This window comes from Columba livia, chromosome 10 (assembly GCF_036013475.1).
Source record: "Columba livia isolate bColLiv1 breed racing homer chromosome 10, bColLiv1.pat.W.v2, whole genome shotgun sequence".
Lineage (NCBI taxonomy): Eukaryota > Metazoa > Chordata > Aves > Columbiformes > Columbidae > Columba > Columba livia.
Window position 1 is genome coordinate 1,255,793 of NC_088611.1, and position 12,113 is coordinate 1,267,905.

The 12,113-nt window shown below is 42.2% G+C and overlaps 1 protein-coding gene across 2 annotated transcripts in view; it reads left to right on the plus strand.

Moving 5' to 3' along the window:
• Window positions 1–10,548, plus strand: part of SYN2 (synapsin II) — a 185,017-nt gene extending 174,469 nt beyond the window's left edge. The window contains exons 11-13 of one of the 2 annotated variants that reach the window (XM_065074448.1): window positions 2,451–2,511; window positions 6,189–6,480; window positions 9,631–10,548. In XM_065074448.1, the coding sequence (XP_064930520.1) occupies window positions 2,451–2,511; window positions 6,189–6,480; window positions 9,631–9,766 (489 nt within the window). In that variant the 3' untranslated portion in view covers window positions 9,767–10,548. The remainder of the gene's footprint in view (window positions 1–2,450; window positions 2,512–6,188; window positions 6,481–9,630) is intronic. The other variant, XM_065074449.1, reaches the window with a different exon arrangement.
• The last annotated feature ends 1,565 nt before the right edge of the window (window positions 10,549–12,113 follow it).

The window sequence follows — 12,113 nt, forward strand, 5'->3', positions numbered from 1 at the left end:
GCTAATTAGTCTTTTTGGGTCAGCCTGGGTGGGTTGGCTAATTAGCAAAAGTAATATACCCATGTGATTGGCCTGGAGTGTGGGTGAGGCTCCTGGAAGCACCAGGTGATAGCTGGTGAAAAAAGGATGTGTGGGTGGTAAAATCAGGACAGCTGCAGTCAGTGACTGGTAGGGGAAGCACATCTGCAGCAGCAAACACACGCGGGCCCTCGGCCTCAGAACAGTTGAGGTGAGGGTTAGCGAGCTTCTGGAGGGTTTATTGAGAGCTTAATTTAGGAGAAAATAATTTCTTTGTAAGATGGAGAGATATGCAGATTGTGTAAGTACTGATGTTGTCACGTCAGTTAGGTGGTGTGTGCGATAAAACCCAAGACCATTTTGGTGCAAGAACAAATGGCAGATTTGCCTCAGCCTCAAGGCATGGAGGAGACAGAGGCCCTGCAGATGTTGTTTTAACACTCAAGTAGATGAGAATTTAAATTGCCAGCCAGATAAAAGACAAGTCTTACCTACATAATTTTTTTGTTTTAGTAGCAAAATAGCAACACTCACACCCTCACTAGTCCTCTCGTGCCACTTGGGATAACGACATAGAGTGGCTCACGGTCCTTTGGAAGGCTAGGAAGTCTATCGCGTGGTAATTGTAGTAATGTTCCTTATAAAATAACACGCGTGCTTTCTAAGAAAAGCCGCGTATCAGCAAGAAGCTCTTGGAGGTCCAGAAGCCTCAGAACTTAGTTTTGCCCCGAGGGACGCGCTCCACGTGCCCCACGGCGGAGCCCCACGGCGGAGCGGGGTGCCCGGCGCCGCGGGGCGAAGGCGCCGTGCGGCACAGCAAGCGCCAGGATGTGAAACGAGTCAGCTCCTCCAGGGCAACTTTTCAAGGTTTCCACCCTGGGCTAATTTCCCCAGCATCCAAGGAGTTACTGATGTAAATGCACATTGTTCCAGTGAGCTCCAAGGCATTATGTGAGTTATACCACAAAGACTTAATGTTACTGAAACATGCATAGGATAGAACGTCGACTTTTACATGTGGTTCAGCAAATTAGAGGAAGGAGAAAAACAAAACAGAGAAGACTTTAACCCACACTAAAGCACTTTAAAATGTTCTGGTGGCTGTGTCTTTCCTTATGGAATTCTCTTTTCTACATATCCTCGTCCTTACAATGACGCTGTGTAACTGGGTCAGTTAATAGAGGGACCAGATTTTGCCTCATTTTGTCCGTATCGTTTTCACTCCTTGTCTGGTTTTCTGAAGGTTGGTAACTCTGAATAATTAGAGGTTTGGGCCTGTCCTGTGTCCTTTTAGTTAGGTGGCTACAGCAGGCAAAGCAATGTGCAACAGCTGCATATGGTGGAGTGGTGTTGTTTGGAACCGTTTAAAAGTGTCACTTCTAGATCGCTATGCGGGAATTCACGTCACTATGAGTAAGATTTATTTCTATAGTTCTGAGATCAAATACAGATCTATCAGGGAAAAAACCAGTAAGTTTGCAAGAAACTTCAGTTAATTTTCTATTTACTATTTAATGCATTCTGGGATTTTTCCCTCTTGACAGATGGCAGTTTAATTTCTGGATCCTTAAGAAAAACCCCAAGCTATTTTGCCTAATGATTTACCGTATTTCACTTTTCAAAATATTAGAGATGGGCCTAAGACAAAGGTTGGACTCAAGTACTTATGCTCCCAGAGGGTGTTCTGCTCCAAGGGTTTGGTTCAGGCCCATCTTCTCCTCTCGACAAACACACATTTGAAAAGGACGCTGCCAAATAAATCTGCTGTTTTGAAAAGTGAAGTATCACATGTGTTTCTAATAACATGTCAGATGGGGTAGCATGAAGTAATTTCAATTATTTTTATTATTTGTCTGTGGCTTTTGCTTCCTTCTTTCATTTTGCTCAGCAAAACAGCGAAACTAGAGGAGTCCATCTCCCTCCCCATTGACACTCAGCAAATCAAAGGGAAACTACCACTTGCAAAAACACGCCTGCTGCGCTAGTGCTTCCAGATACAAGCGAATGTAACTAAATATCAGTTATTTCTTACATTACACGCAGGTATCTGTCAAAGTCCATTTTCTATTCAGCCTGTCCTAAAAAAAGAGAGCATACGCAACGAGATACAGAAAAGTCATTTGAGGTGCTGGGAACTGAAGGAGACCGTACCCAACGGGAGGGAAGACTTGAGAAACACTCCTTATTCCCTATTTCATGATCACAGGCTGCTAGGGGAAAACAATCTTTCTTAAGAACTCAGCTCAGTCCAGGATTCATATATCATGTCAGACAGCAACTACATTCGAAAAAGCGATCTGGAAGAAATTAAAAGTATCTGTTCAGCCCCAACCAATAAAGAGATTTCTAGTGAAAATAAAGACAAATTAGTGAAAAATTGGGACTAAGCTACTCTAATATTTTTCTCTTCTGTTTTCAAATGTATTTTCCAGAGCGGATCACTAAAGGAGCCAGAGCCAAACAAAATCCCACCTCAGCGACCACCACCTCAAGGTTGTTTACAGTACATTCTCGACTGTAATGGCGTTGCAGTAGGACCAAAACAAGTCCAGGCTACTTAGATAATTGAGACTAAACGCGAGGGGTAAAGCAAAAATGAGAAACAAAAACAAAACCGAAACACACAATCCTAAAAGCGAACATAGCAGTTTTGTTCAGTTTTCGCATTGTTTCAGTGCTGACCTGGACTGTGTTTTTTCTATGCAGTGTCAACTATACCGTCTGGTTGTTTCCTTGTTCTGTCTGTGCGTGTAATGCTTACCGACCTTCCTCTGTAAAACTTGTGATTTCAGGGCTGATGTCAACAGTGTACAAAGAATGTGCCTCTTTAGAGCCCAGTGCAACTGTACATTATGGATGGTTAGACAGTATTTTGGAGTATTATATATCGTTCAGTAACACACCACCAAGGTTCAAATCGAATACTTTTGCTTACTCTTGTGAGTGTGCACACTGTACTCATAGCCTTTATTTTTTGTGCGTGTGCATGACTAATAGGTAGGTGATCCAGATATATTTTTTAAAGTCTAGATTAGAATTTGCTAGTGAGGCTTTTTATTTATAATTTTATAAAGTTTGTTAACATTTGAGTTTTACTTATACACAAGTGGAAGTCTAATATTTCAGTGACTCCATAAGAGACAGTTCTTCCCAAGGAATATTTAAAGTATCTTCTATTTTACATACCGGTATTCATATTTTTAGTAATGCTGCATTAAATTATTCGCTACAAAGCTATGTAAATGGGCCACCTATGTGCAATATCTCAGTGAAAGTGTGAGCATTTAATGTATCCTATTTCAAGTAAGTAGTACCTTTTGTTGTCGTTCTGAATTAGTAATCCATGGAGATTTTTAACGAAAACTAATGCAAATGCTTTCAAAAATCTTATACGTACCTAAGAGTCAAATCCCAGGTTATTTGGTGCAAAGTACCTCAAGGACTGTTACGCTTCCCGTAGGAGCTCGTTTCTTTCAAATACGGAGGTGTTAGGTGGTCGACCAAGGTACCTTTGGCCAGCAGGGGATCTTGCCCTTGGATTAGAATGCAAGAAAGACTATGTCAGCAGTTTTCTTTTCCAACTCAGGTCTACTCTTTTAAACGTAGAAACACCCAGATAGCTATAAAGAAAATACAGTCCCGGCATCATCCACATAAATAGGGTTTGTAATAGTTGCTTGAAATCAAACATGCAAAAAAAAAAACCCACAAAAACTCGAGCTGCCTGACAACTGCCAGGTAAATTATTGGTGATTTTTGCATAAGCAATTTATAATGTAATATTACGAGAAATACACAGCAGGCAGTTAATCTGTTGTGAGAAACCTAGCCTAGAATCACAGGCTCCACAGTGCTAGCATACCATAAAGCTTAGTCGCAAGTGAGCTGCAAAGCTATAATTTTAATCTCGAATATGTACAAAGATGAGTAGTGGCCACTAGTTTAGTGCAAACAGTTCTGTTGAAAGGGAAAACAGCCTCATGTTCTACGTCTGTTTTCCCTACAAACACAGGAAAAAATTATCAGTGAGAATCATCATTCTTAGTGTTTCTTTTATTTGTACGAGCTGGCTGGTAAGATGAGAATTAAGGTATGCATTATTAACTATTTAAATGTTTGTGGTAAGTGCTGCTGTTTACTACCTATCAGTAAATTACATGAATATTTTGCTTTAGTGATCAGCATTCGTCTGGGTCAGCGATCATTCCAATGATGGCATTGGCTGTTTTGTTCTATATCGAGAAAATGCCACTTAGAATCAGGTTCACAAGTCCTTACCTCCAGCCACCCTCAAAGCGAACCAACCACACTGCCCCGGGGTGGCGAAATGAATCTGATGACTGGTTCCATGTCAAGCAGTTGGCGTTTCGTTGCATGCGGTAGTTGCAGTACTCACAAGTGCTTTCACACGAGTGCGTGTGCGAGGAGGAGCGGGGCCGTGCCCGGGCGCTCTGCACCGCACGCCAGCAGCCCAAACGTCTCTGCATGCCAGCATGCTTAGGTGCAATGTTGTGGGGAGCAGGGAACAGATGTTTTACAGTGTAGGCTTAATGTTCAGTTTTGCTGAGTTCTTTTTGGTAAAAGTTTCTTTCATGATTGTTGCCTTTTGTACAACCCAGCTGCAAGAAAGTGAGCAAATGCTGGAAGTGTGACAGCAGTATATCTTTTATGTGAAATATCTTGTACAGCTTAATGTGCAATAAAAGAAAGTTATATCTGTCTTCAGTGTAAAGTTTCTGGCATTCAAGCCTGTATGTACAAGTGGGGGAAAGAAACCTTTCTGGTTTTCAATATTGAGTGAAAGGAGGCTAATAAGAAAATGATCCTTATTAAGATGTTGCAAGACTGTGTTATCACCTTCAAATATTTCCTACAAAAGTGGTTCAAATTAATAAACAATGAAGGCACATTCCTTAACGTACAGTACGTGCTATTTATCTTTCTACACCACAACACACTGCTACAACTGTATTAAAAGTTACCACAGTGTTAGTACATGCTGTTCTCAGACATACACTGGAATGTCATATAGTGAGTGGAACGCTAACTATAATAGCAATTAAAACAAAAAGAATCATGTATGGCAGCACTACTTCCACATATGAAGCTTTTCTTTTAGGCACCTGAATAGATTTAAGTCTTCTACTTGCACTAAGTGTCTCTGTAAGACTAAAAATCCCAAAGTGTTCGGAAGGTGTAGATCAGGTGTCTTCTCTAATATTAACCGTTCAGCAAAGCTCTCACCCTGACTGAAACGTTGTACAACAAATCCCTCAGCGTTTCATCTTGTCCTTTCCTCCCCTTAACCCAGATGTCCCGTGTGCCTTGTCACATGCAAGAGCAAATAGTTCCAACAGCTCTCAGCCCAGAAAACCGCATTCAGCCGGCTGATGTGCGATAAAAGCAGCGTGGCCGCTGGTATCTGACGCAGCACTTTTTCAGTCAGAAAGCAGAAAACCCCCTGTATGATGATGTAGCATCTTTCAGCCATGGGTTTCACAACCTCAGTCTCTGCTGCACATTGTAGTTTCACACTCGCTGGGCTATTTTGCTGATACTTCCCGCTCGGTGGAGAGATCTCCTTGGTAAAAACGTTAGTAATGACTTACTTGTGTTTCTTGTAATGTTCTTGACATATATTTCACTGAGGCATTAAATAAGTTATCAAGAGACTTGAAATTAGCCAGAAAATTTCAGTGTAAAGTTGTTTAACTGCTAGAAGCGTGAAGCTAAGAGGAGTATTATAGAAATAACTTTAAAACCTCGAAGGAACAAAACTGCAATAACTACACAGAAAATAGTAGCTGTATTGCTCGAATAGATATTGCTGGTATATTCGGTTATCTTGCGGCCTCTCCTTGAGCTGGGCCATAATTATATTGGGTGTAACTCCATTGCTTTGATTTGAAATCAGTACTGCTACTGCTGGGATAAATTGGGTAGTTCTTAGCAATTTTAAGGGTGAATTATAGGGGCTCCAAGCAAGTTACTAATGTAGCAGCTGTGATTAGTACTATTGCCTACATGAAACTGCAATCCGTATTAATAGAATTTTGCCTCAAAACCAGAATTAAGCACATTGAAGGGTTATTTTAAAGTGTTGAATATGAAATCTAGCAAAAATTCGTTGATACTATAACGTTATGAAGTTTCTCTTGTGCTGAACCTAGGGGGCCCAGTGCAACCCCAAGGGATGCAATCACAAAGCCAGGAGCCATTGCAGCCCCAGCGCGTGTACCCCCCCGGGCAGGCGGCAAAGCCCTCGGCTCCCCAGCCCCAGCGCCCGCCGGGACCCACAACCCAGCAGCCGCGGCCCCAGGCGCAAGGTCCTCCCGGCACCAGGTTATCCAAGGAAGCGGAGCCGCAGCCGCAGCCCCCGCCTGCTCCCCAGCCCGCGCCGCAGCCGCAGCCGCAGCCGCAGCCCGCTCCTCAGCAGAAGCCTCAGTCGCATCCGCAGCTTAAGTAAGATTCGCTTTATCCGTCTTCTTTCCTCCTCGTAAGACAGATGTTGTTGTCGTGAGTGTAATGTGGGAGTTGGTCTGATATCCAGAAAAAAAAAATGTACCTGTGTTCCCAAGTCTACAATGAGGTTCAAGCTTTTCAAAAAGCTTTTCTGTTTGTGACTGGTAAGACAGTATCATTAATTATATCCTAAGCACTACACAAAATTTCATTTATTAGTTGTGCAATTTCTGCCCCAACTAGGTCTGAAAACTCATCATGTTTCTCGTATTTGTTTTCTCCTTTTCATGTCACTGACTCATGATCTGGGTGTGCTGCAGGGCCGCGCGCTCAGGGGACGGCTTATCTCTGTAAACTTTTAACCTCGCAGTCACTCAGACAACAGATCCCGGTTTCAAAAGGCCCATCTCAGAAATGGCCCAAGTGAACACGCTGGCGGCCAAGCCGTCTTTCTGCCCGGCCACGCTTGGGTCGTGGTTCCCGTGGGCAGGACGGGCACAGAACCGCCGTCGTTCTCTCGGCTGCAGGGTCTGTGCTGTGGTTCAGAGCACCAGAGGGATCTATAGGTTCTGTGCTGCACGGAGCCAGCCCTGTGCTGTGCTATAGAACACAAAAGGGATCTATAGGTTCTGTGCTGTGCTATAGAACACAAAAGGGATCTATAGGTTCTGTGCTGTGGTATAGAACACAAAACGGATCTATAGGTTCTGTACTGTGGTATAGAACACAAAAGGGATCTATAGGTTTTGTGCTGTGGTACAGAACACAGGAGGGATCTATAGGTTCTGTGCTGTGGTAAAGAACATGAGAGGGATCTATAGGTTCTATGCTGTGGTACAGAACACAGGAGAGATCTATAGGTTCTCTGCTGTGGTACAGAACACGAGAGGGATCTATAGGTTCTGTGCTGTGGTACAGAACATGAGAGGGATCTATAGGTTCTATGCTGTGGTACAGAACACAGGAGAGATCTATAGGTTCTGTGCTGTGGTATAGAACACGAAAGGGATCTATAGGTTTTGTGCTGTGGTACAGAACACGAAAGGGATCTATAGGTTTTGTGCTGTGGTACAGAACACAGGAGGGATCTATAGGTTCTGTGCTGTGGTACAGAACACAAGAGGGATCTATAGGTTCTGTGCTGTGGTATAGAACACGAGCGGGATCTATAGGTTCTGTGCTGTGGTACAGAACACGAAAGGAATCTATAGGTTTTGTGCTGTGGTACAGAACACAGGAGAGATCTATAGGTTCTTTGCTGTGGTACAGAACACGAGAGGGATCTATGGGTTCTGTGCTGTGGTACAAAACATGGGAGGGATCTGTAGCTGTGACCCCTCTTGCAGCTTAAATCCACCGCAGGGACTCGGGGAAGGTCCCGGCAATGATTTGCTGGTTCTCAGCATAGCAGTCCGGACACACGCTGTTGTTGGTAGAGTCACAGACACATTCTCCCGCTCTTGGTAAGTACAAAGGCTGGCAGGTAGCCTTTGTTTTACCCAGTTAACACAGATCCCCTTTTCCACCCACTCACACTCTAATACCAGTGTGAACCCATTCTGAATCCTCGCCTGAGCACAGTTCAGTGGGAAAGAGGCATTAGGTGACAATAGGCAAAGACAACAATATTTTCCTTGCCTTCCTAGGACACTGGATTCCTTTATTCTGTTTTGTAATCGTAAAACTCAAATCTATTAATCCATATTTAAGTATAGCTAGAGAAGAGAAAGGTGGATTTTCTTAAGCAATATGGAAAGTCATTGGTAGTTTGTAACTTAACTTGTGAACTTGGCGTTTAAGAAAAACAGTTAAGAACAGGTACAGAAGAACTGTACCACGTACCATTGCCCAGCTTGCCCCTTTTCCTTTAGTTCCGTGCTCAAATCTAGATTAATTTCTCTTTTCTTCAAATGGAAGAGAATAGTGTTTATTTAAAATACAATAAAAAAGGAGAAATTAAAGTTTCTAACTTTCAAGAAGCATTTTTAGGTCCCCACCAAGACTCAGATCTCCTGCCTGTAGGATTAACTCTATTTGCATGTGTGCTCTTTGTATTCACCCACATGCTGTTGCCTAACCTGTATGTACATGTTATTAATCTGTGAATAAATATTTAATTAGGCTACTTATTGTGTTACTAATCAAGTCAAGTGCTGCTTCCCACCCTCCCTCTTTCAGTGAGTACAAACAAACATTTATCAGTCTATTCTCATTAACACAACTATAATTTATGAAAAACCTAAAGCGCCTGTAGCACTGTTTGCTGTACATTATTAGTTTAGAGGGAGAGAAGTTGCAAACCGTGGGGAGTGTAAGACAATCTGAATAAGGAAAGTGTTTCAGTTTTACTACGGCCAAAACTGAAATCCTGTTATTGTACTGAGATAAAAATGAAATCAGTGAACTAGTTTTACTAACGCATGGATATCTTCCTAAAAAGATTATAACTCATTAATGTTTGGTATTTAAATTCAAGCCTACTTTGTAAATATTATTTTATCTGGCAAGTCATGAGTTGAAGTTTTAAACCTGAGACTTTTTCCTTGTATGTTATTTTGTTCATGCTTACAGAGACTTATAACGTAGTAACATGATAAGTCTAAAACCAGCACAGCATTGCTAGACTAACTGCTTATAGACAAGAAATACTATATGTGATTTGGGGATTTTAAAAGGTATGAAGTGCCATTAAGCCTCCAGGAAGGATCAAACATCCAATATAGATGTAGAGAGAAAGCACATTACAGCTTCTACAGACTCTTGCCATATACCTGATTTTTCTTTGTACGTAAGTGTTTGCAGCCTTAACAAACACGAGTATTAATCATCCCGTGGTGGGTGGTGATGTGGATTTAGCAGGCAGGCCCACTTCTTCCTCCAGTTCTAATTTATACCTTCCAGTTTACTGGAATACGGTGTTTCAGATGTGTACAAAAAGCGGTGTGTTCTCTACAGAAAGAGCTTGTCCTCAAGTCAAAGCGCAGCAGGAATGAGCTCTATGGCTCGTGTTGAATGTCCATTCTGTTCCCATGCAAACCGTCTCCATCTCACGGACATTCTTCCATTTCTTATAATTTGTAGGGGTTATATGTGATTGGAAGCCGCTGAACAATGTGACCATACAAAACATGTTGCGTTTTTGTCTTGCAGCAAGTCGCAGTCTTTGACAAATGCCTTCAGTTTCACAGAATCGTCCTTCTTCCGATCGTCTGTGAACGAAGATGAAGCGAAAGCCGAAACCATTCGAAACTTGAGGAAATCCTTTGCCAGCCTTTTTTCTGATTAGCCAGCTCCACCTAACCGCACCTGCCGTATAGTCTGAACACTACGTGAATGTTACATAGGTTTTGTTTTCCCTGTGGCAGTACCTTCTCTACTGTGCTAACTGTTGTATTAAGCAATATGTTAAATTTAAAAAGAAAAAAAAAACAAACAAAAAAAAGAAGGACTTTGATGAGATACCATTCAGGAACACATATAAAAATATAAAAATCTATAAAAAAGAAGGGTTCTATTACTAGCACAGATTGCCGAGTTCTAAGGTCGTTATCCATTGTAATATTGTGGCCTTACTGTGACTGAACTATATAACCCTATTTGAGACTCCTTTGTAGAACCGTGTTAATAAAGCATTGAGTAATGGGTTTCTTCTTGCTTTACCCATTTCCAATGCATTGCAATGCATGTGTATTTTGTGTGTAAATGTTTTGTACTGCAAAAGTATAGTCTTGACTTGTTCTTGCCTCCCACGTTTAGGGGGCAATTCACACTGACGTTCTTGTCAAGCCACGTAAATAATGTGAGAAATTGAAGCAGTTTCCTCCTCCTTATACAATCTCCCCATCAGCTGGTTGTGGACTTCTGATGTATCGCTGAGAGTTATCAGTACCCTAACTTAATGTCATAAATAGAGTGTATATGTACTGCTGTATCTCCATATGTCTAATTACATTTTTTTCCAAATTGTAACCATAACCGGGTTTAGTTGCAAAGAATATGCATGATGTTACCCTTATTTTTGTGAACACCTTCTAATAAATGTAAAGTCCCATGCCTGGTTTAAAACGATGTCTTCTACAAAGCTTGTTTCAACATCGATATGTACCGTCTGTTTTGACTGATATCACAAGGGTCGCTTTATGATTAGAAAATATTTGGACACAAACCACAGCTGTAAGAAAATAAACTTATCACAAATAATTCCCGTTTTGAATCAGCATCATAAAATCTTATAAATTCCAGGAATCACATTTACATATTTTCTAAGAGGTTATGTCTTTTCAGACTATTTCTCTAACTTGCGAAAACAGAACTGATCCCAGATTTTGAGGTAATAGCAGCATTTTTGTTTAATTACCTAAATCAAACTGAAGTTAATTAGTAATCTCTAGACCATTCATTTCCAAATGATTATCATGTCGTTCTGCCTATCCTGAATTGCACGTGGCAGTATTCCTCATCAGGAAACAGCGCTAAGGGGGGGAAACAAGAAAAGATAACTAACATTAGTGTGTCTGAGGGAGAAAAGGAGCAACACGGCGTTAACTTCAAAACCCTGTGGGATTCGCAGTGGGCTTGTAGGCGCATCTGTTTGCCGCGGAAGCTTTCCTTCTTGTAGAGTGATAGTCTGCGAAGCCTAGGTGCGTCACCATCACCGTTTGATGGAGAACTGCTGCCAGCAGCTCTGGCTTTGGGCGCAGGGCTCGGGCCGGGAGGCTGGCGCTGAACTGCGGGAACGTTCATCTCCCGTCACGTCAGAGGTAGTTGGTACATTCGCATCTGATAGCTCGCTGTTTGTCAACAGCGCCGAGGCTGCTGAGCTTAGCATGTGTGTTTCCTGAAAAGCAGAGGCGGCCAAATCACTCGCAGGCAGCACGACTGACACCCTTTTTGGCCTGACGACGGGGACTGACTCAATATCGCTGCTCAACAATCTTGCCTAGAACGATGCTCTCCTCCGGGCTCAGACTAAAGTGAATTTATGGGTAAGTCTGCACTGCAACATTACAGGCGTTAGATACATGGCATTGCCCTCTGTAGGATGACATCTCAGTCTCGCTGCTCAGCATATAACCCTCATCTTTATGGAAGAGCCCTCAGAGAAGCCTTCTGAGCGAATTACTGACCATCCTCTTTTCTTTCAGGAGGACAGAAGCTTGTAGTTTAGACGACGAGTTCTGTGGCAAAACAGAATGCTTTAACTGTTAATAGTTTTCATGAGTTCATGTGTCAGCTCGGCTTTGGTTTTTTGTAGGTTCTGTCCCCCTCTGCCCCCCACTGGACTGAAACACCCTTCCTGGGCTGCTGGAACCACCGTGAGCACTTACACAGCCTTTCATGTCTGAGAAGCACTTTACTTCTAGATTAGAAAGATTAATCAAAGTTGCCAACGCAAATTAATTACTGCTACAGAGAAAGCATAGTAATTATGCATAGTTTGGCGTGGTTCATGATTAGTACATGCCTAGTTTCAGCAATATTTAGTACAATGTGAATTACAGGTAGTTCATTAGTCCAGGCCCCAGATTTCGACTTGGGGCAAAGTTTCTTGCTCATATAAAATTCCCTCCCACCTCTTCCTGGGAGAAAACGGGTTTCACTACGGTCTTTGTTTTACCATCTGGAACAAAAAA